At 44.0% G+C, this 24,105-nt stretch overlaps 1 protein-coding gene across 1 annotated transcript in view; it reads right to left on the bottom strand.

The window, feature by feature from the left end:
- Window positions 1-24,105, bottom strand: part of COL6A3 (collagen type VI alpha 3 chain) — a 92,239-nt gene that overhangs the window by 50,511 nt on the left and 17,623 nt on the right. The window contains exons 2-8 of the mRNA XM_077958001.1: window positions 22,635-22,755; window positions 20,508-21,125; window positions 13,500-14,102; window positions 6,560-7,144; window positions 4,288-4,887; window positions 2,422-2,994; window positions 128-736 (exon numbers count right to left, since the gene is read on the bottom strand). Of these exons, the coding sequence (XP_077814127.1) occupies window positions 128-736; window positions 2,422-2,994; window positions 4,288-4,887; window positions 6,560-7,144; window positions 13,500-14,102; window positions 20,508-21,125; window positions 22,635-22,755 (3,709 nt within the window). The remainder of the gene's footprint in view (window positions 1-127; window positions 737-2,421; window positions 2,995-4,287; window positions 4,888-6,559; window positions 7,145-13,499; window positions 14,103-20,507; window positions 21,126-22,634; window positions 22,756-24,105) is intronic.

Here is a 24,105-nt window from a genome sequence, read left to right on the forward strand (position 1 = left end):
CCTGTAATTTTAGTTTTCACTTCATACGGCAGGAAAAGCAAAACTGAAAACACCTTGTGGCCCACAGTCCAGACAAGTAGCCCCAGACAGTGACACAGAGTGAGGACGCAAAGAATTCCCTGCGTACCTGGGCGCGGCAGAGGCTGCAACACCGGCTGCAGCCTGCTCAGCTCCTCGCGGGTGAGCTGCGTCACCCTGTCGGAGATGACCTGTTGGACGGTACCCAGCTGGCGAAAGGTGGGAATGGCCACGGCAAAGTCCGGGATGAAGGAGATGGTCTGCATCTCTGTGATGTCAGCGTTCCCGATGCCAATGCCGATGGGCACAGCCCCGCCTCTCTTCAGGACCACGGAGGGGTTCCGCACATCATCCCCAGACCTTTCGGCCGTGAGGACGATCAGCAGCTGGGGCACGCCTTCTGTTATCCTGCTTCCCGCAGAGCTGACCAGGATGTTCCTCAGGACAAACTCCAGGGCAGCCCCGGTGTTGGGGATCGGCCCTCCCAGCAGGGTCAGCTGGCGGACGGCGTTGACGACGTCCTGCTGGTTCATGTATGAATTCAGGTAGAACTCGGGCCTGGTCCGGTCGCTGTACTGCACCACGGCCACGCGGACCCGGTCCTGGCCCACGTCCAGGCTCTCCACCACTCTCTGGACGAACTCTTTCAACAGAGGGAAGCCGCTCCTGACGCCCTCAGAGCCGTCAAGCAGAAACACCACATCCTTTTCGCCTGAAACTGGGAGGAGGACAGCCTGGTAACTCACACAGGCTTCATATCAGCGAGGTGGTAACAACTTCATATCAGCGAGGTGGGCTGTACAACAGCACCCCAAGGATGTCCAAGTCTAAATCTCTGAACTTGAAAAAAGGACTTTGCAGATGTGCTTCAGTTAAGGATTTGGGGATGGGGGAATGACCCTGGAATTAGCCAGGTGGGCCCAATGGAATCAATCACAAGTGTCCTTATAAGACGGGGTAAGAGGCTCAGAGTCAGAGAGAAGATGTAAGGATGGAAACAGAGGTCAGAGAGGAGAGAAGGTGCCAAACTGCTGGCACTGAGGATAGAGGATGGGGCCAGGAGGCAAGGAATGCAGGCGGCCCCTGGAGGCTGGAAAAGGTGAGCAGATGGAGAATCCCTTAGAACCTGTAGAAAGAATACAGCCTGTTGACACCTTGTTTTTAGCTTAGCAACACTGGTTTCCAATTTCCAACCTTCAAAACTGTCAGATAATAAGTTTTTTGGGGGGGTATTGGGGGCACGTGTGAACAGAGTTCTGCTCTTGTCACCAAGGCTGGAGTGCAGTGGTGCAATCTCAGCTCACTGCAACCTCTGCCTTCTGGGTTCAAGTGATTCTCCTGCCTCAGCCTCCAGAGTAGCTGGGATTATAGGCATCCGCCACCACACCCAGCTAATTTTTGTATTTTTGGTAGAGATGGGGTTTCACCATGTTGGTCAGGCTGGTCTCCAACCCCTGACCTCAGGTAAGGGCCCTCCTCAGACTCCCAGGGTGCTGGGATTACAGGTGTGAGCTACCGCGCCCAGCCTGTTTTGTTTTTAGCCACTAAATTTGTGTTACTTTGTTATAACAGCAATGGAAAACTAATACACCAATATAGGGACCCCTTTTATTTTTGAACTTTTCAGTGCTTGAAGAGTATTGTTAGCTTTCAAAGGTGTATTCAAGAAAAAACTTGGGATGGGAGGAGAGATATGGGATGGCAGCACCTGCACAGCCACTAGCATTTTATTGATGGGAGGTTTCAAGTGAGTTGCTCTAAGTCACAAGTGGGTTAATGGGAGGAAATGGAACCCAGATGTCAGAGTTACCATCCCAAGCCAATGGCCAATGGGCCCAGTAGTCGAAGGAGAGGCTCTGGAGTCTCCGCTTTTCATCAAAAGGCGTATAGGGGAAGTTAGTCTCTTCACTGCATTTTTATCACCGAATGAAAGTGGTTAAATGAAAAGTCATGGCCGTGTGAATTAGCAGTTGGGGGGTTTTAATGCAGAGTTTATGATGGAAATTTATCTGCCTCTTCTAATCCTTTAATTTTTAATGAATGTAATGAAGGACTGATAACAATATAACCATATGATATGGCTTTTATTATGCGTACAGTAAAAACTTTTTTAAAAAGGATTTTAACCACTGATATCTAAATCTTTGTAACATGTCTTACTATGAAATAATCTAATGCCCTTAAAAATACTCACCTTGATTCTCCTGCGAGAGCAGCTAGAGAATCAAAGGAAGGAAATCTCATATTCTATTGTTCCTGCTGAAACCAGCAGGCGATTAATTTTCCACCTTTCCTGTAAACTCAAGGAGGGCTTCTATCTGAGGACCAGTGGCCAGCAGCCTACCCTCAACTCATGCATTAGAGAACCGAGTGGCAGAAGCAACTAGCATTTCTCTACCGTACCTGGTGCTGGCGCTCCATTGTGCACTGATTTTAAGAGATTCACGATCTGTGGTTGAAGATCTCCAATCTTGGGAAGCGACTCCGCAGCCAGGATAAACGCTGGAGACAGCACGATCTGCTCTAACTCAGCAGGGTCCGCATTCTTGGCTTGGAAGATGAAAGGCACGACCCCACTCTGCTTCAGGTTACTTGCTGGCCCGTCCACACGGTCAGATGACCTTCCCGCGACCAGCAGCACCAGGAACTGAAGCACTCCATCCTCAATCCGGCTGCCAGCAGACTTCACAAAAATGTACCTCTGTGCGTAGTCCAGGGCGTAGCCCAGGTTGAGGGCTTTGCCCGTCTTGATCTTCATTCTCTTCACGAGATTCAGGATCTCAGGCTTACTCTGGTGCTCATCAAAACGGGACTCCACCTTGACATCATCGCTGTACTGAGCCACCGCAATTCGGGTCCCTTCTGGCTTCACATCGAGCTCATCGATAATCTTGTAGAGAAAGTCACGGACAACAGGGAACTGGCCCACAAGATTAGCTGAGCCGTCAAAGAGGAACAGAATGTCTCGCTTGCTCTCTGCAATGAAGGTAGGTTAGGATACAATGAGGGACAAGAGCACAACAGGCACCAAAGTGACGTCAGCCCAGCACCATTTGACAATGGGAGTTAGCATAACTCATCTGATGACCACTGTGCCAGCAAGAGAAGAGAAAACCCAAATTCATACCACTTGTCTTGAAAGTGTCCTATTTCAAAGCAGTGCATATTTACAAAACTAGTGACTAGATCAGCCTATCCCATCTAGCATCGTGCTTCTTCAAGAAACCAAGCCAGGGAAAAGCTCCACCGGGTTCTGTTCTTACATCAGGTGGCAATCACTCCAGGAAAACAGATAGCATTTTCAAACTGTTACAAATAAAAGTATTGAAAACATGGCACTTAATATACTTTTGCTTAAAAAATTGACCTCAATCTCTAGGGAAAAAAAAGGGGGGGTTGATATGAGTCAACCACTCTAAGATAACTGGGTTGCCATGAATCTGCTGTAATTGAATGATCAGATCATTAAATCTGAGGTTACGAGCCAAGACCCACAATAGTGCCCATTATTGTTGTGTGGGTCAGGCTCTTTGTCAGTGCTTCCCAATCTGTTGTAATAAGACAATAGGAAACACAGACGACAGGCCCTATGGTGCCACAACGTGTAATGTAAATATCATTCTCAGTTCAAACAACTCTTAGAGCTGTTTTGATTAGGTTTCAATGGGTTCAGTCTTGCCACTCGTTTGTGTGATGTTAGCAGACTGGTAGATCTAATACAACCATATCTTACCACCATAATAATTTGCAATAATAATAGTAAGTTAGGCTTCCCCTAGAAACCATTTTACCATTGCATGAAGACGCACCCTTTGTTTGTTTTATAACAAATAATTTTCTAGATACAGCAGATGTTGAACATTTAAAAATCATGTAAAAACAACAATTTCAATGTTTAAATAATCCCAAGGCATACTCATGTAAGAAAAATGTCCCTCTCTGTCTCTCTCTACCCCATGGCCCCCAACTCTGGATTCGAACTCTAGAATCCTCATAGTCATTAGAGGAAAAAAATCCTTCTGAATAAAGGGTAAGGCAAAATGGACAGAACGTAAGCTGGATGTTCTAGACTTTCCTTCGTGAATACCCTTTAGACAGAGTCCAACCTTGCTGGTACAGTGTCTCAAGTCCCCATTCAAACTATTTCAATGGAAGGGAGACAATTGTCTTTCTACAGTCCACAATGCTCTTGAGTTCAGACTGGCCAACTACCAGCCAGGGTGGTGCCTGAGGAAGAAGAGGGAGTTCCCGGCAACAGGGGAGGTTTACCTGGCTGGGCGAGTGGTACTTCCTCCACACCTCCACTAACATATGTGGTTAGGGGCTGAATCAGCTGCTGAGGCAAAGCTGGCAGGGAGCTGAAATCATCCATGAGATACACCAGGCTTGGGTTAAAAGCAATCTGCTCAAGCTCTGCCTTATTCGCCTGGCTAGCTCCCACACAAAAGGTCAGGATGCCCGCGCGTGTCAAGGCGTTGGCAGCTTGCAAATAGGAGTCCTCAGACTGCCCGGCTGTGAGCAGAAGCAGGAGCTGCGGCACGTGTTCACGGATCCTGCTGCCGCCAGCTTCCGTGAAGTGGTTGGCATGGACATAGCTTAGGGCTGAGCCTGTGTTCAGACCAGAACCTCCCTGGAGCTGCAGCTGCCTCAGGTGACCAAGGATATCTGACTTGGTCTGGTATGTGTTTAAAGAGAACTCCGTTACAGGAGTGTCACTAAATTGCACTAAACCAACACGAATATTGTCATTTCCAACATCAAGGCTGTTAACTAGGTTCATTACAAAGTCGCGCACATAAGGGAAATTGGTTTTTCCAACGTTGGCTGATCCATCCAAAAGGAAGATGATATCCCTTTTGTTTGCGTGAACTGCAGTGAAGCACAGAAAACAAAGTGAGACATAGACAACCACGGAGAGTTTTATCATGTGTGCCTACAACACGTGCACACATGCCAACATTTAGAACACAGAGAGAGTCAGTGTGGCAAAGCATGCCCGTCTTATAAAATATGGCAGATGGCTGCATATTTTCCTCTGGTGGTGGCTGGTGTTTGTGAGACATATTGGTAGCCGAGTTTACAAAACCAAATTGGCTCAAAGAGAGCTGCAACATCAAAGTTAGAATGTTTACAAACAACAAAAATGATCAGAATCCTTGAAACAAAACACTCCTTCCCTAAAAATGAATTCTATGAAGGTGCTGCATCATTCCACATCACTCATCCCAGACAGGTTTAAGTGTGCCTGGCTAGGTCCTCTGGGGCTCACCTCTATCCACTAACAGAGGGTCTTCCATCCATAGCTCAGAAGCAGTTAGCCCTGGGAACATGAGTTCCTTAAGGCTAAAAAAAAAGAAACAAAAGTAGTCTGGTCTCATATTGAAGTCTTCTTCAGACTTTCCTGTTTGTCATTCTCTACTGGGACTCTTCTATTAGGAAGTCACAGCCTTGCTAGGTAATCATCCAACAAGGGAATTCCCCCAAAGTGAGATGATGGGACCATAAATACACAGTAAAATAGAAAGAGACAATTTGCTAGGCTTGGCCAAAGTTATACACATCAAGAATAAAAAGTATAATTCTCAAAATAGCGTATTTGACCCAACACATTTAGCATGTGCCTTTAAAATTTTATTTTTTTATTTCTTCCCTGATGCCCTACTGTAATTTAGACCTCACAACTAATTGTATCCTAGGTTAAGTTGAACTTTGGCTATGAAAGTGTTGATTAAAAGTTTTAAGAAAATTTTTGGAAGAGAGAGAGAAAGAGATGGATTTAGAAGACCAGGGAATGTGAAGAGAAAGCATGTATCCAGGCAGCATGGGTCATGCATCAGCCAATCCTCTAGTCATCGAGTCTGCAAGGAGGGAAAGCGTCATTCTGTGATACTCATCTTCTCTTCATTAAGGATGGTGAATTGTATTTCTTCAACTCATTAGCTCATATATCTGTATAATATCTTTAAAAATAACTCTCCACTGACAATCATATTAAATGAGGGATTTGAAGAACCACTAGGTTTGAACTCCACACTTATCCATTCAATATGTTTCCCATTGAGGGTAATCCCTTAATGAGAGAGAAGAGAGGGATTAAAAACTGAGGACACTGTGCCCTAAACAGCTCAGACTGAGGCTGTTTAGAAGTAGATGGTCAACTCAGGAAAGGAAAGCTACATCCTGGTGGTGGGGAGGAGACTGACAGAAATCACCAGTAGAAACAGAAGAACACAGGGATCTGACAAGCAGTAAGAACTGAGATGTGACCTCCTCGGCCAGCCGCTTCAAAGACAGGTGGCCCCATGGTCCTACGGTTTAAATCACATGGTTCTTATCAAGTGAAATTTTATTGTATGACGTTTCAAACCATACAATCCTCAATCCAGTGCAAAAGGGAACCTGAAATAAATTGTGTTTGTTGCTGCTGTTTTCGTCACTTGTGGTCTCTTAGCTAAACACAAACACACTTCATTTCGTTTTGTTCTCAAAAGTCCTGCCTGGAGACCACCCCATTGTGTGTCTGAAGCCATCCCCACCATACCTTCAGGGGTTCCAGTGAGGGTCCTGAGAGGTGCCAGCAAGCCAGGCAGCATGCCTTGCAATGGGGCGGCACGGAACTCAGCTGGGATGAACACCAGGGAGGAGTCGAAAGCAATCTCTTCCAGCTCAGCCTGATCGGCGCCCTTGTTCCCGATGGCAAAGGCCATTATGCTGCTTCTCTTCAGCTCCTGGGCGGGCTGGCTGATTTCATCTAGGGACTTACCACCTGTGATCAGCACCAAAAGCTTAGGAATCCCCTCGGCAGCCCGGTAGCCGGCTGAACTTGTGAACAGGTTGTTCCGAACAAAGTCTAGAGCGGAGCCCGTGTACAGGGCCGAGCCGTCCAGGGGCTTCATTTTCCGCACAGCGGTTATGACTTCCCTTTTTGTGGGATGGGTATTGAAATAAAATTCGGGCCTCACAGTGTCTGCGTACTGGGCCACTGCCACCTGGATAAGATCCTGTCCGATTTCCAGCCTCTGGATGACTTTAGCAACGAAGTCTCGGATGGCATTGAAGTTGGCCAGTCCCAGTGCAGATGTGCCATCCACCAGGAAGACTATGTCTCTCTTGTTGACTTCAATGACTGTAGGTGGCAACATTATAAGGCAATTAGAATGGCCTTACCAAGCACAATCAACAATGACTTTCTACAAAGCTAACTCCATTTAAAGGACACCCCCATTTACTGTGGCCAGTGTGACCACAGGGCCGCCCCAAAGGGAATTTGTCCTAACGAACACATAAGTTACAGTTGCCTCCCCACCTGCTGGCTCCCCTTCCACCCTGCCCAGTCAGTACTTTTTACAAAATAGTTGCACAAAACAAATTTAGTTTTAGTAGCCACCTGTTTTGTAGGCTGTCACTGAAAATGCAGTAAGTTCTTTTCTGCCACAAATACACAACTTGGCCAGAGTGAAGCCATTGCTTGAATAATTAAAGAAACCACTGATGTCTGCTCAGAGAACCCTTTGCCTCACAGTCTTGATTTCAAAATGCTCATTGTCAAGTGCACAAGCTGAAAGAGCACATCCCTGTTCTTCTCAGTTCTACATTCCATGTCTTCATTTGACAGGTAAAAGAATTACTTAACATAAAACTTATAAAAAGGAAATTAGCATCAAAGTCAGCAAGTGCTGCAAACATTTTTCACTTAAGAAATCTGTGCTTTGAGCAGGCACAGTGGCTCACGCCTGTAATCCCAGCACTTTGGGAGGCCGAGGCAGGTGGATCACCTGAGTTCAGGGGTTCAAGACCAGCCTGGCCAACAAGGGGAAACCCCATCTCTACTAAAAATACAAAAATGAGCTGAGCGTGTGGGTGGACACCTGTAATCCCAGCTACTTGGGAAGATGAGGCACGAGAATCGCCTGAACCTGGGAGAAGGAGGTTCCAGTAAACTGGGATTGCACCACTGCACTCCAGCCTGGGTGACAGAGCGAGACTTTGTCTCAAAAAAAAAAAAAAAGACCTGTTTTTAAAGGTCCTAAGTAATACATTATGACAGTGATAACTTAAAGGCAAACCATAAAACAAAAACATCTCAATAAGACACTGTCTGACAGTGACTGTGAACTGCCGTATCCACGTGTAGGCACCCCACCCATATTGCAAGAACCATGAACTCTATTAGACCACAACACCTAACCCAGAAACCTGACAGAGCTTCCAAGAAGTAGAGGAACATAAATGATTAAACCTGAGATAGGTTGTTTGCAAAAGAGTCCTCCGTTACTATATACCATCAGATAGATTGCATGGCAAATTGATTTTGTAAAAGCAGACAAAGGAAACAAAGTTTGGGATGAAGGTAAGGAAGAACTTTCTAAGAATCAGAGCTACCTTCTAGAACTTATTTTTATTTTTATTTTTATTTTTATTTTAGGACAGAGTCTCACTCTGTCACCCAGGCTGGAGTGCAGTGGCACGATCTCAGCTCACTGCAACCTCCGCTTCCTGGGTTCAAGCGATTCTCCCATCTCAGCCTCCTGAGTAGCTGGGATCACAGGCACGCACCACCATACCCGGCTAATTTTTGTTTGGTTTGGTTTGGTTTGGTTTGGTAGAAATGGACTTTCACCATGCTGGTCAGGCTGGTCTCAAACTCCTGACCTTGAGTGATCCACCCGCCTCGGCCTCCCAAAGTGCTGGGATTACAAGCGTGAGCCACCACATCAAGCCTAGAACACATTTTTGAAATACAGTTCATTTCTAGTTGTTTGGATCAGAGGCTGGGAGCATGATACCTGGGGTGAGAATCGCTGATACATGCCTCAAGAAATCGTTTTAGGACAACAGTGCCTCATCTGGGTGCTCACCTGCAGCACCAAAACAAGGTATATGTTCTAAGAGAAGGGTAACATGTTATGCACCAACGTCCTTAATACCATAACTCAGTTGCCTACTGGTGTTAACAATGTGTGCAGAATATCATTGAACCTTTCCTCGATATTTCATGGTCATTGCTATGAACATTGATTCTGGGCTTTCCTTCCTTCATTTAATTTAGAATATGCTGTCTCTCTGGGCTACCCCTTTGATTTTGCCTTAAAATATCTTTGCAGATAAAACTAATGTTTAGATGTCTAGAAGACTTCTTATACCTTTGTACCATTAGAGAGAATATACATATGTATATATATAGATATACACACACACATATATAGAGACACATATAAATTCCATATACACTATCCATGAATCTACCACTCATGTATTTACTATGTGTATCACACATGACAGAAAAATAGACAAATACTCATAAAACAATGACCTGAGAAGCTTCTTGCTCCTATACCAACTGGCCCAGATGGCTATATTATTCTTTATAAGTACCAGCAGTGGCACAACTCTTGGGGTGGGAGAAGATAAATATCATACCCTCCCCTCCCAAGCTTTCCCTCCCAACTCCACGTCTTCCCTCCCCCCCACGTTTTTCCTCCCCGCCAACGTTTTCCCTCCCCTCCCACGTTTTCCCTCCCCCACGTTTTCCCTCCCCCCAACGTTTTCCCTCCCCTCCCACATTTTCCCTCCCCCCACGTTTTCCCTCCCCCACAACGTTTTCCCTCCCCTCCCACATTTTCCCTCTCCCCCCACATTTTCTCTCCCCGCCCCCACGTTTTCCCTCCTCCTACCGATGCATCACTAAAACTTCTCCCGATGAGCCAGTGGGAAGGACTACCTTCCAGATCTGATGAAACAACTGGCCTAGTCTCCTTGCACCCAACATGGATTCAGCTCTGGGAACCCTGAAATGCACCTCTTGTTCCCAGAGGCTCTGTCGCAGAGTCCCCTTTGACTAGGTAAGAGGTCATTTACGTTTTATTTTTATTCAAGTCGTGGGAGCTCATAACAGATGATATACCTAAAACCATGCTTAGCCAAATACAATAAACACTGAAAAATATTGAGTAACTGGAAGAACAACTGAATTCCTGTGTTTGCTTCATGACTCTGACACAAGTCACCTAGCCTTTACAGAATCATTTCATTTCTCTGGGGGCTGCACCATGAATCTCCTCCGACCTGCTGATAAAAACCTTGGGATTCTCACAGCTGACCCTTCCGTGAGCTAGGTCAGGGATGCATCTGCACTTCCTTCCACCTGACATAAATATCAACCCAAACACAGCTGTCTTTTCTCTTTCATGTGAGTCTGTGGGGCCTGACTTCACTGCCTTGTTGGAAGATGAACTTGAAGGTCCTGCTACTCCTCGCCAACACGGCACAACCCTCTTCAGCCCTCCTCCCGCGCCTCTCTATGTTGTCCTCCATGCCTCGTCCCTGCGCCTCCATCAGACTCTCCTGACAAAGCCTCCATCAGGCCCGCGGTCTTCCTCATGCATCACCCAAGAAGGGGACATTTCTGGAGAAGACCACACAACCAGGTACCTGCATGTCAGAACTCCAGACCCCCATCAGGAGACCTGTGCCTGCCCACCATCCTCCCATGCCTCCCTGGGAAGTTGACTGTCCTGTCCTCCAGAATGACTGTCTCATGGCTGTGCTCTCTGCTCAGCCCTCTGCCACTGCCTCCACCATGCCAAGGCCTCCTCATCTGTCTCTGAGAAAATAGAAGCCCTCAGAGGAGAGCCCCGGCTCCCACCCCTAACCCACAGCCTACCTGCCTCTGCCATTGGCTCCCAACCCACAGGCCCTGCTCCCTGTGGCTTCTCATCCCCCTACAGCAGCTGCTTCTCCAGCTTCCACGCATCCAGGGAGCCTGAACCTGGCTCCCTGTCAGGCTCCCTGTCCAGTGTGCTCCAGCTACACTGCTTTCTGACAGTTCTGGGAAGAGACCAAGCACCTTTGTGTTGCAGGGTCACCCCTCCTGCTCTTCCTTCTGCCTGGAGCACTCTTCCCCTGCTCTCCACATGTTCATCTGCTTGGGTCCCATGCCTTCTCAGGGCCTTCCATCCACCTGATCTAAAATTCTCTTCCCCAGTCTTCCTATCACAGCCCTGTTGAGTGCCCCACTGCAACTTATCATGCTCAGAATATTTTGCCTGGACACTAGTTTATATTATTATCTCTTTCCCCATTATCCTGTAACAGACAAGCAGCCACATCTGTCTCATTAAACAGCACCATGTCTCCAGTGCTTGGCATAGTGTCTGACACATGACAGATAGTCAAGGATATTTGTTGAATATTTACAAGTTAATCATTGATATTAAACATGATGTTTGTAATGAAGGTTGAAACTCTACTTAGCTAGGGAAAAGCTGAAACAAGGGTCATGTTCTGCCCATTTTCATTAAAAAGTTGAAACTTCTCCTGGTACAGACATATCTTCATCTGGTGCACCTCCTTTGTCATAAATTCAAGAAATCAAAATCCAGAGAGGTTGCATTTATTTAAGTTTGAAATAAGTTTGACCTGCCCAGGATCACACGACAGGTTCACATAAGACCAAGGACCAGAGACCAGCTTTCCCATCTACAGCCATGTCGCATCCTCGGTGTTTGCAAAACATAGGGAAATGTCTGGGCTTCTATACTTCGGGATGCAAACTAAAAGTATGCAAGCTCAGAGAAACCTTGGCAGGTCATAAATTTTCACTTGACTGTTTTCTTAACTGCCAGAGTCACACAACGGCGCCATAATGGAATGAGCGTGAGCAGCTCCAGGCACCCGGCAGGCAGTCCTGCACGCTGTGTTTCCATTGCTTCTCAATCTCCATTTGCACTCAGAACATTATGCTCAAAATTCTAGTCTCCCTATTAGCTCATCTGAAGAATCTGGGCCAATTTTGTGGTCCCATTAAGTGAGAGGAAAAGCTGGAAAACCGTATGCAGCAAAAGCTAAGCCACACGGAATTGGCCTTTCAAACTTAAATAAATGCTAGGCATAGGCTTCTCCAGAAGGCAATGCTCACATACACTTTTCTTGCTACATCACCAGATCACAGTTCCAATATACAGATTAAGTAGAGATGCCATTGCCTGAGCTTTCTACCTGCAATTTTTATTACAACAAAAGCCGCGGTTTAAATTCATCTGAAGCAAATTTGAGATAACTCAGGGTGAATTTTGTAACCCTTGTAAGGAAATGTGGTGATGTTGTCTTTACATGAATGCAGCAACTAGAGCTAATGATTAGCAAGGCACTATTAAGTAGATGTCAGTTCCTTAAATAAATAGATAGTGATGTTTTTCATCAAGACTTTAAAATGTTCTACTCTTAATTTCATACAACAGTATAGTCTCCAAAAGGGTTATTTTTAAATTATTGTCACTCCTTTATCAAAGGAAAACCTCCCTTTATCAATTGTAATTGATACGATGGGTGAAGCAGTATCTTATTACAATATTTATCCTGTAGACCCAGACTTTACTTATAAAGTTAACATATAAGAGCTGTGATAGTGTGTTATTTCACCCAAGAAAATTTAGATGATTTGTTGCAGATGATAATCAGAGTCTTATAGGAGCCTCGGTATCCATTCATCAATTTTCATTGAGCCCATACTCTGGAAGGACAATGAAGAACAAGGTCTTATATTCAAGGACTGATCTTGTTAGAGCATCCCAGTGTGTAAGCAACACCGGAAGTGAGTTGGGTGTTTCTGGAAACTGTTGGGGGCCACTGTGTCCCTAATTTACCAAATGACATCCTATTGGCCTCACCTAGGTAATGAAATTGATAGGTCTGAAAAGTGACTGATGTCTCAGAAAACAGTTCAAAAGGTGGAGGAGGCTATGTATCCTGATGCCCCCACCACACCTCCTATGTTTGTTAAGTGCGTATTTGTTATGTGACTTGGTTGTTTTTGTTTGTTTGTTTGTTTTTTAAACCACTCCAATTGGCTGTTTTGCCAAAGGCCCTCCATTTGAGCCTGTATCCTAATATTGCCACTCAAGAGAATTCCTCCTACACTTGACAAGCACAGGAAAAAAAAAAAAACAAACTTCATAAATATTCCATCAAGCGATTGCACTGTTATTTCTTACCTTCAGAAGTGTAACTCTCAGCACCCTAGCACAAAAGGACTTTGAGGAGACACCCTCACTCCATCTGTGCTTTTGGAAAGACACTGTGAGCACACTTCTAACACTGACTTTTAGAGCCCAGTGCCATGGTCCTGGAGTAACTTTCTCAGAACTGTAATGAGCCCCTCAAGCCCATTTTTAGAAAGACTGGATTATAAGTAGTTTAATAATCTCAAAGCAACAGGTTTGTTGAATTAGCCTTAAAAGCACACTTTCTCAGCAACTCATACTCTCGTAAGAGCTTTCACTCACTCATTGGTCTTTAGTTTTTCCGCACACTGCAACAATCACAAACATGACATCCAGGACCCAGCTCATCAGAGAAGGACTGGACTGTGGGTACTTACAGCTTCTCCTGTGGCGAATCATGCTGGTGCCTACCTTACCTCTACGAAAACCAACACACACAACACCCCACTCCCACACAGATGGTGAGAAGAGGATACATACCTTGTGTGACAATGGTTGGCGGTTTCAAGACAATGTGCCTTTGGGCCACGCCAACAATGTACGGCAGTAATTTCTCCTGGAGGTCCCCAAAGCTATGGAATTCCGGGACAGTAAACACCAAGTTGTCATCGGTAGCTATGTGCTGAAGCTCTGCCCTGGAGGCGGCCTGGGCTCCGAGGCCGAATGAGAACACGCTAGCCTGCTTCAGTGCTACCACCCCGTAGCGAATCTCGTCACTAGAAGGCCCGGCACTTATGAGGACCAGCACCTGGGGAACCCCTTCCTCCACACGGCTGCCCCCTGCCCGGGTGAAGTGATTCTCCACCACGAAATCAAGGGCGAGGCCAATATTGGCCAACTCCCCACCAGCAAACCCGAGGGCTTTCACTGCACCCAGAACCTGGGCCTTGGTGGAGTAGGTGTCCAAGGAGAACATGGTTCTGGGCTCATCGCTAAACTGGACCACCCCCACTCGGATCTGCTGAGTTCCAATTGGGAGTTTCTCAAGGAGATTTACAAGGAAGTCGAGAATGACTGCGAAATTGACACTTCCGGTGTTGTTTGATCCATCAATAAGGAAAATAATATCAGCAGAGTCTTGTGCTTTAAAAGAAAGAAATGCAAAAAATGTGAAAGCATTAGAACAAGTGACCACATGCATTATTCAGTGTTCTGACATGTTTCTTTGGAAACCAATAAGAAACACGAAATATGGGCAAACAAAACACATGTTGATGAAGGAATGTGAAATTCTCTTTCAGTTCTGCATTCTGAATGGATAAGAGGCAACCTCTTAGGAATCATTGTATAAAAAAGGGACATTTATAGCAATTTTTCATTTGTGCTGTCCTCATAGTTAAATTTCCAAACATCATATTCACTTTTCTGAGGGGAGAATCTTGGGTGCATATTCTAGAAATTTGTTGGGAAATGTAGTTGCATGAATTGTCTGCTACCAAACCTACCGGGGAAAATCAATGAGTAGGTTAAGAAAACTTTAGAGATGATTTCTAATTTTTGGTCATTTCCCCTGCCTTCTCAAATGATTAGAAAAAATTTTTATATAAATCCACAGCTATAAAACAGTCACGATTTGGTGATTCCTCAGCCCAGTATGTTGCTCGATGCCTTAAGCAACTCCTGTTTCTTCTTCTTTTCTTTAAAAGCCAAAATGACCTTGTACATGCAACTTTGTGAATCAGAACTCAAACTACATTTAAAGTTTTCACGTAAAAAACACTTTGATGAAATTTTTGTGTTTTTTTTTTTTTCTCAAATGATGTTTAGTTGTATAAAACTCAAATGCAGTTCTGGGATCGGGCAGGATGTTTTGTTCATTTATTTTGTCATTGCCTCTATATTCAGTCACCTAATGCAGAACAGTGTTAAGTAGAATGATATTAAACCAGTCATGACATAATTATCCAACCTTGTTTTTATGACATCCTAAACTAGTTACCTAAAGGACTATGAGCATCAAATAAACCCCAATCAGAATTCGCCTGGGGTTACACAAAGGACAGAAAAACAGCTGACCAAGACCTCTTTTCTCCCCCATAACGGCGAACAGAGAATTTCCATCCTGATACTGAGAACAGGGATGTACAACAGCCCTGAGGGAGGAATAGGGATTGAGAAATCTAAAACGCAGGGCCAGAGATTTCACAGCCTTAGTTTGAAAGTTTAAATTTGGCTGATTTAAACTCAAGGAAGAGCACAATTATTCTAGTCGATTTTTTTGATAACTTAAGTATGTGTTAGGGACAAGAAGAGATTATGTGTGCGCTTATCTATTTATATTCTGGGATTCCAGAAAGATACACTCAGGGTATCGTTTTTAAATGACGGTAATATTACAGGTAAGACCATTCACTCTGATCTCTGATTTTTCAATGACAGTGAACATTTTATATTTAAAGTTAATGTTTCCTTGTGCCAATAAAATTGTTTTTGTTCTCACTGTAGAAAATGATGCAAAGCTTGTCTCACTTTGGGAGTGAGGAGTTCCCAAATTGAGGAGTTCCGCTCTAGTGAAATTACATTCTTACCCGAGCTCTTCTCATTGTGTGAACTGAAACAGAGATTACCAGGGTTGGAACTGCTCTCTTCCCTTCCTAATATACACGAAAGTTCCTGACAATATATTTGCAGATTAATTCTTTGCATAGGGAAATATATTAACCGGGCAACATTGCTATCACAATCCTTCTTATAAGATATAATGAGTAGGATAATTGTTGTGCTACAGTAATTAAGATCTTGTGTTTTTAGTGATTGCCACACAAAAGTTTTATATAAGACTGAGCCCTTGATTAGAGCCCAAAGCATTTGCCACTGTTCAGCCAAAATATACGATTCCTGAAGGATCTTCAAGAGGCTGTGGTGCCAGGGGGTGTGAATTACACAGAAAGCCGTAGAAATGGCCTACCTCATTGTATAATACAGAGGCTCCACAAATCCCACAAAATTCCTCAACATTTCCCAGGCTTAAACCAATGACCTCAAAGGACATGGGAGGGTTTGCCACTTCCTCAGCATATCAAAACATTTAAAAGAAGGATTAAATATGATCAATACAGTCAAGTTTTTTAAAAATGATCCCTAAGTCGCAGGATAACACTATTTCTTCTCCATTTGTAACTTACTTTTGGGTTGAAATTTATAATCGTGCAAGTAAGATAAATGAACCCTGAGGGAAAATCCTTGGACATTCTCTTCTAAAAGACTGAACATCTACAGTGACCGGTCATAGAAACACATTGGATAATTTGTCATCACTGAATAACAACATTATCCTCTTACACACACAATAATGGGACATACAAGGGCATGCTTTGTTATTCAGGAGAGCTGAAGCCTCAAGGACACACAGGGGCCATGTGTGCTTGTGTACAGCAAGGCGGACCAATGACCAATGTTAATGTTACGAGGAATCAGATCTATGCACAATTTGAAAGCTTTAGAGTTGTCTGGTTTTCTGCTTCTAGGCTTTGTGTATCACAGCCTCTATGGTGTTTTCTATGGAAAAGTTTTACAGTGTCCAAGGAAAATTCACAGTTTCCTTCGACATCCCTGGAAGCTCTTTTCCTGAACTCACTGGTGTGGGCACAATGCCTTTCTTAGCTCATGTGATGCCTCCTTTCATTAAGAAAAACAAGTTCACATTCTTATTTCCTATGCAAAACACAAAATTGTAGATATATTTTACAAATTTAAAAATTCTTCATCCTTCACAAAGAAAAAAAAGCTGATACCATAATCTTCCCTGTCACCTTTAGCTTTTGTTTAAAAATAAAGATTTTGTATCTCAGGTATATCCATTTTTTTAAAGAATGATAGAGGGATTTTTTAAAACACAACCATTGGAGATTGATTATTTGAGTAGAGTTCATTGACAACTGTGGTGATTGTTCAAATTTTACACATATGTGTGTTTTATAATCAAGAACGCTCTATGGGGAAGTTACCTAGCAGACAGGGAGTAAGAAAAGCAGCCCTAACGAACTGCAATTTCTATAATGCCCTTCTAACTGCCTTTCCAAAAACTATAAGCAGAGATGTACTGTTCTTCCTAGGATTATTATTCTATGTTTTTGCAGTGGAACATGCAGTGGGACGTGGTACTAGGAGGAATTGCAGAGTGATGTTAATTAGAAAAGAGACATGAACGGATTAATTTTCTGCCCTGGTGCTGCTAGTGGCTTGGACACTAGAAGACAGAGATGCTTTCTTGGCATAAAAACAAAGGTTTTATCATCTGTGTGGAAACACACGGTGTTGGTAGTTTCATTTAACATTCATGATGGTAATCTCATTGTTTGTCCATTACATAATGGTTAAACATAAAGGCAAACTCAGCTATTTTTGTGAGTATAACAAAACGTCAATAAAAGATGGTCCATTTATCTACTGGTCCCTTTCACTGTTTGTTTGTTTGTTTGTTTGTTTGTTTGTTTGTTTGTTTGTTTTAGACAGAGTTTCACTCTTGTCACCCAGGCTGGAGTGCAGTGTTATGATCTCAGCTCACTGCAACCTCCGCCTCCCGGATTCAAGCGATTCTCCTGCCTCAGCCTCCCGAGTAGCTGAGATTACAGGTGCCCACCACCACACCTGGCTATTTTTTGTATTTTCAGTAGAGACGGGGTTTCACCATGTTGGCCAGGCTGGTCTCAAACTCTTGACCTCAGATGATCCACCTGCCTCAGCCTCCCAAAGTGCTGGGATTATAGGCGTGAGCCCCTTTCACTGTTTTTTGATAGGTCTTTGTTATTATCCTTATACTCCAAAATGTGATGGATCAGGGAATTAATGATATTGATACTATGGTAACAAACAGTGCTGTTCATTGTAGATACCCTCTTGTCATTTCCTGGTAACCTGAGTGGTTTGGGGTGCTCTTGGGGACACCCACCTTTTCCTGTCATTTGGCAGGACTGATGCCTGTGTGGTAATGCCAGGGGGGAGGCCTGTCATTTGGAAGCAGGGAACACTTTTCAGTGTTTGAACTGCCTCTCACTCCTTCCTATTGAGAAGTAGACCCACTGTGTAAGGGCATCAGCACTGCCAGCCCCGTTAAAGCTGAAATCAGGGGTAACCACTGGGAAAACCATTTTATGAACAAACTGCTGCAACACCCTGGGGCTGGCTAGTTCTGAAACCCTCTTCTTCACCAAGCTCTGCCTGCCCAAGACAGCTGGTTCCTTTCTTCTGACGTCGGGTCATCTCTCTTCAGCTCCTGCTGTCTGAATCCTTGTTATGAAAAACTGACCTCTGGTACTGCTTCTCTACAACTGCTCCATTATTCTGATTGCAATCTTGCAGCTCTTCTGCTGTCCCTCCCATGTGGTCCTATAGAGTGATGTGTGCCTCCAGGCCTCAACTCTCTCTTTCCTGCCCCACCATCCCTGTGTATTCACAAGAGACTGACTCTCCATCAGTCACCTGACATCCTACCTCCTGTCTCAATGGCTGTCTCGGTGGTAACCATTTTTAAAAGTGTAGGAGAAAAGTCTGTTCATAAATCTTGCTTCCTATGATCAGTTCCCCTACGCCATGTGGTTGCCCACTCATTCTTTTTTGATTCAAAGAATTATCCACTTCCTCATGCCTACTAAATACACAGAAGAGTCTCTAACCTTCCTACGTGATTTAGTTACATCATGTTCAGCCTGCATCCACACTGCAGGCTCTGTGGTCATCTCCAGACTTTGAGGACTCTATGGACAATGCTTGTGAGCACCAGCCTCTCTGGTTTCTGTAGTGGCTGGCTGTCTACAGTTCCTACACATCCGAGGACTACACTGAGCACCACTGGAAACTCCTCCAGCCCTGAGATTGGCCCTTGGAGGTCTCCCTATCTACACACCAGCAGTGTCTCTGACTTGCATACTCAGCTGTCTCCAGGGCTCTCCTTCCAAGCCCTGGCCTCTCATCCTCTGGCTCTTCACAGGTCTCCTGGCCCATTCTAGTTCTCATTAGCTCCCCACACTGCCAGGACACCATGGCAGGCTATTTTAGGAATTTACTAGCCACCACTCTGGATTTCCTTATTGAGAAAATTTTCTTCTGTCCTCTCTATTGTTCCCTTTTTGCAAGTCCCAGTTCTGGGAACTCTTTTGATCCTGGGAGTGCCTGAGACATCTGCAGAAAGGCAGGGATCCACACTAATGGAGATGCCCAATGACTCATAATCTCTGATAGCAACTGGACACCACTGCAAATCAGCAGTTGCTTCCTGAATGTTTTGTGACCCCTCTTCACATCCCTATAGCAGCTAATCAAAAATAACTTCAATCCCTCCAAGACCCCAAGCCCCACTGCTCCCCTCCTTTATTGAGATGATGGATGTCAACTCAACTTGAATTCTCTCTCAATGTGCCTCTTTTCCACCTGAATATCTTGGAAACACAGCCCCTTTTCTCATCCCTTCCCTCCATCTCAGAGAACATGTGTGTCTCCTTTCTGGAGCCCAACTCTCCCCTTGGATTCCTCTCTCATTTCCTGCTCATTCCACCCAGAATTCTCTGCTACCAGCTATCAAATGGCTGCATGGACTGATTTTCTAACAAAGGGGAGGGCCCTCTGCTCTGTCCATCACTAGTGAGTAAACTCTGAGCACTCATCACAGTTGCTGTGATATGGTACAGTTTGAAATTTTACTTGTCAAATTCCTTCCCACTGGCCATTTAGGCACTTAGCCCTGGAAGGAGAGCTAATGGACTTAACTGGTTAAATAACTTGTCGGCCAATTGTCTCTGTACATGCAACAGCACATGACACATCAATGCAATGTCCACGTGCTCTCAATACTTCCAGAGTGGCTCTCATCAATGCCATTAGAATTAGAAGAGTGGCTGTGGGCACAGCCATGATTACCACATGGAGGATAAGTAAGAAGACCAGACCCACAGCCCAAATGCGCAGCCTCCAGCTCTGGCTGTCACTAATCATCCAGGACTCAATTCCTTCCAAATTGATCTAGACTGGATCATAGCTGAGGTTTCTTGCAATTCCGATTCTACCAACACTCTTAAGTTAACTCCATGGAGTAGAAGAGAGGAGCTCTCTACTAGTCCATTGGACACAAAAACAGATGCCCTCGCTCCCCTCTCAGTTCATGCACTGTCCAACAGGGAACTTTCCTTAAATGAAACAGATCCCAACACCAGATACAGGGGTTTGATCAGATGCACATCTCACCACTCTGAGGCTTTCTTTTCTAAGGAAGGCAGAGTGCTTCGTGGGATCATGATATTAGAATGTGGGTTTTTTTAGAGTGAAAATATTAGTTGTTTAAAAAAAGACTCTTCTTGTACGTAGGTGAATGCCCTACTTGGGGAGAAGACTACGGAAGAATATTCCAAATTAAACCTTTGTTTTTAAACCTGTGAACATTCATCTCTTCCCTGGCCCGCGCACCATCCAAGCTGTTGCTTTAAGGCCAGCAGTTGCCAAGCTCATCTCCCAAGAACAGCAGGGCACGGCGTAGCTTGGTGGCATTGCCATTACCTGTGATGTCTTTAAGGGTTTCCGTGTCCCCAGCCCTTTCTGGACTCACAGATGAATGCACATAGGACACTAAGTTTCCTACTATGTCATGAAGTGAGGTAAAATTCTCTAGGTTGAACACATGCATATTGACTGGTTCACTTGCTATTTCTTTTAATGCTCCTTCATCTGCATCCTCAACTCCAATTGCAAACACGTTAACATCAGCAGACTTAAGTTCCGCTGAGGGCAGAGCAAGGCCGTGCTTCGAGTGTCCATCAGTTAACACTACGATAACCTGAGGGACTCCGTCACCGGCCCGGCTTCCAGCAGCCTTGGTGAGGTGGCTTTGCATTACGTATTCTAATCCTTTTCCAGTCTGATTGGTTCCCCCAATATAAGACATGTTGGAAATATGAGAAAGGACTTCTTGTTTAGTACGATACGTATTTAACAGGAACTCGGTATGTGGGTTTCCGTTGAACTGGACCAGAGCAAAATGGAAATCATTTTCTCCCACAGCTAAGGATTTTACAACATCATATAGAAACTCTCGAACAAGTTGGAAATGTTCCTCTCCAATGGTCCAAGAGGAATCCACTAGAAATATTATATCAGCAGCGGCACCATTTTTGACATCTTTAAAAAAAGACATTGGTTTAGATTTTTCTACTATGTAAGCAATTACTTCCTATCAGTGCAAAGCCTTCCTAAACAAATTTGGTTTACACTATATTTTAACTAAACACTTCACACCTCACTGGTAATACAGGAAGGTAGACTCACTTACCTGGGAACCAGGGACCTGGGCCCATGCACTCAATAGCTGCTGGTGCCCAGTCACTAGCCCAAGTTCCATACTCAGAGACCACCATGAATGGGCCAGTGGCATGCTCCAGATTGAGGAAACAATTTCCTGGGCTGTCTTTAACTCAAACATGATTCCCTGTGGCAGTTTGAGCCCCAAGACCCACCTGATTAAACCAGAAGGAAGTCTTATCACAGACAACCAACCATCATTTTATAAATTCATTCTTTAGTTTGGAATATGAAACTGGGCCTTGACAAAAAGAAAAAGTAAAAATTGCTATTTTCCATTCACTAACCCCCAATGCTTTGGGTAATTTGCATGAAAAATAAATATAATAAATACATGTTCTTTAAGAGAGGAGGACCTGTGTAAATGTAGAGAAGGGAAAAGACTTATTTTTTCCAGATTTTTGAGCATGAACAAAAGGTATTCTAATTAGTTACTGCATATTTTTCAGAGCCAGAAAAGTCTTCATAGATGTCAAACATTATCTATCTCATTTCCAGATGAACCCAGTTCTCCCTCAAGGGTAGGAGCTCAGGGTATCAGGCTGTCAGTGGCCCGCCCCAGGAGGTGCCCTTCCGCAGCTGTGAGCCAGGCTTGCTCCTGGACTCTACTTACCTCGGGCTGACCTGATGCCCCAACCCACGTTCTTCTTCCATTGAAGTGACACTAGACTTCCCCCCATCTAAGAGCAACCTGGCCTGCAGGAGGAATCCCTCAGAGGCCCAGCTCTCTGGATCAGGGAGAGGGAGACCCACCTCAGTCCTTTCCAGCTTGCAATGCATGAAGCATTTCCCACTTTTCTAAAACCCTGCAATCAAATTCCTAATGGAGTTAATTAGAATCCGTGTTTTTAATTCGTTTCGGGAAACAGAAATCTTAAAGATCCAATGATCCTAGATGAAAATGCCTTTCTGCATGTGGAGTTAGAGAGAGAGGGTGATCTTTGTTTTTTTCAGGGAAAATAGTTTTTACTTTCAATCATTGACTTCTGCCTAGTTTATGTGCTCAGAGACCAGCCAATGCCAGAAATGTGGAAAGTCCCTTCAGGTGGTAAAACATTTGAGATACAAACTTTCCGTTCACATCCAATGTAAAAACAAATCATTTTCAAGCCAATTCCAAAATACCAAACCCAAATTTTAATAAAAATAGGTCATCTCTCACTGAAAAGGTCTGTAAACCCTATAACTATCCTATCTGACTCTCCTATAATAAATGGCTTAGCTGCCTTAAAAACATATCTAAGCTCCATGTCAGTGCATGATGCCTAAGATCTAAAATCAAAGAACGCTATTTCTTTTTACAAAATCAGGGACGTTTCTGGCTCTTACCTGCTTGCTGCTGCTGGGCATGTGTTGTGGGAAAGCCTGAGAGAAAGAGGCAAAAGACGGCCACTAAGGGCAAGTGCCGATGTTTCCTCATTTTGAATTTGTCTAAGCACCAGATATGAACCTAAAAGAGAAAATAGGGCAAAGGGAATGATCAGTTTTTGAATCTCATTATGCAAAACCCATCAAAATCCCATGCTTTCCATGTCTTTTTTTAGACTTCCAAGAGGACTTTGTATCTGATTCATTCTTTGAACCAGCAGCAAAAGGATGGACGATAAATAGATAGATAGATGATCGATTGATAGATAGATAGATAGATAGATAGATAGATAGATAGATAGATAGATAGACAAAAATAGATATATATACATACACTTTCACATATATGCATATATAAAAGGAAGGAAGGAAGGAAGGAAGGAAGGAAGGAAGGAAGGAAGGAAGGAAGGAAGGAAGGAAGGAAAGAAGGAAGGAGGGAGGGAGGGAGGGAGGGAGGGAGGGAGGGAAGGAAGGAAAAGGAAAAGGAAGGGAAAGGAGAAGAGAAGAAAGTTAAGGGAAGGGAAGGAATGAAGAAGTAAAAGAAAAGAAGGAGAAAGAGAGGGAGGGAGGGAAGGAAGGAAGAAGGAAGAAAGAAGGAAGGAAGGAAGGAAAAGAGAAAGAAACAGAACCAGAAGAAGAAGAGGAGAGAAGGAGAAAGAAAGAAAAAGAAAGAAAGAGAGAAAGAAAGAAAGAAAGAAAGAAAGAAAGAAAGAAAGAAAGAAAGAAAGAAAGAAAGAAAAAGAAAGAAAGAAAGAGAGAAAGAAAGAAAGAAAGGAAGGAAGGAAGGAAGGAAGGAAGGAAGGAAGGAAGGAAGGAAGGAAGGAATGGGGGGAGGGAGGGAGGGAGGAAGGAAGGAAGGAAGGAAGGAAAAAAGGAAGGAAGGAAGGAGAAAAGAAAGAGAGGAGGGATGGTGGGAGGGAGGTAAAGAATAGGTAAATGAGAAGTGAATAGTCAGAGCTCTCTGTCTAAGGTGACCTCAGATCTCTTCTTGTTAGCAGAATATAGATCACATGTAATGACACTGCTCATTGTCCTCTCTGGACATTCTTAAACATAGTTCAAAGAACACAATTACATTTTTAGAAAGTAGGCATTCCATAGTAGTTTCTCCACAATCTGAAAATATTCTCTTTCTTTTTCAAATTACAAATGAATGAAAATTTTACCCATTATGAAAGATAGTTTTGATTAAACATATAAATGAGAATTTTTGAATCCAGTGACTATTACTTTGGCCACAGCTAAAAGCTATGCAATTAAACCTTTTTTTCCACCCAAAGTGATGTGGGCAGCAATTTGGACATAGCATATTCCTAAGCAAAGAGCAGAATGGAAATGGGTCAGGAGTAAAGGCACTCATAGGCACAAAAGGTGTCAGGTTTTGACACCCAGCTTAAGTTTGTAAGTCGTGTTTAAAAGAACCTTAGAGGAA

The sequence above is a fragment of the Macaca mulatta genome, chromosome 12, assembly GCF_049350105.2.
Source record: "Macaca mulatta isolate MMU2019108-1 chromosome 12, T2T-MMU8v2.0, whole genome shotgun sequence".
NCBI lineage: Eukaryota > Metazoa > Chordata > Mammalia > Primates > Cercopithecidae > Macaca > Macaca mulatta.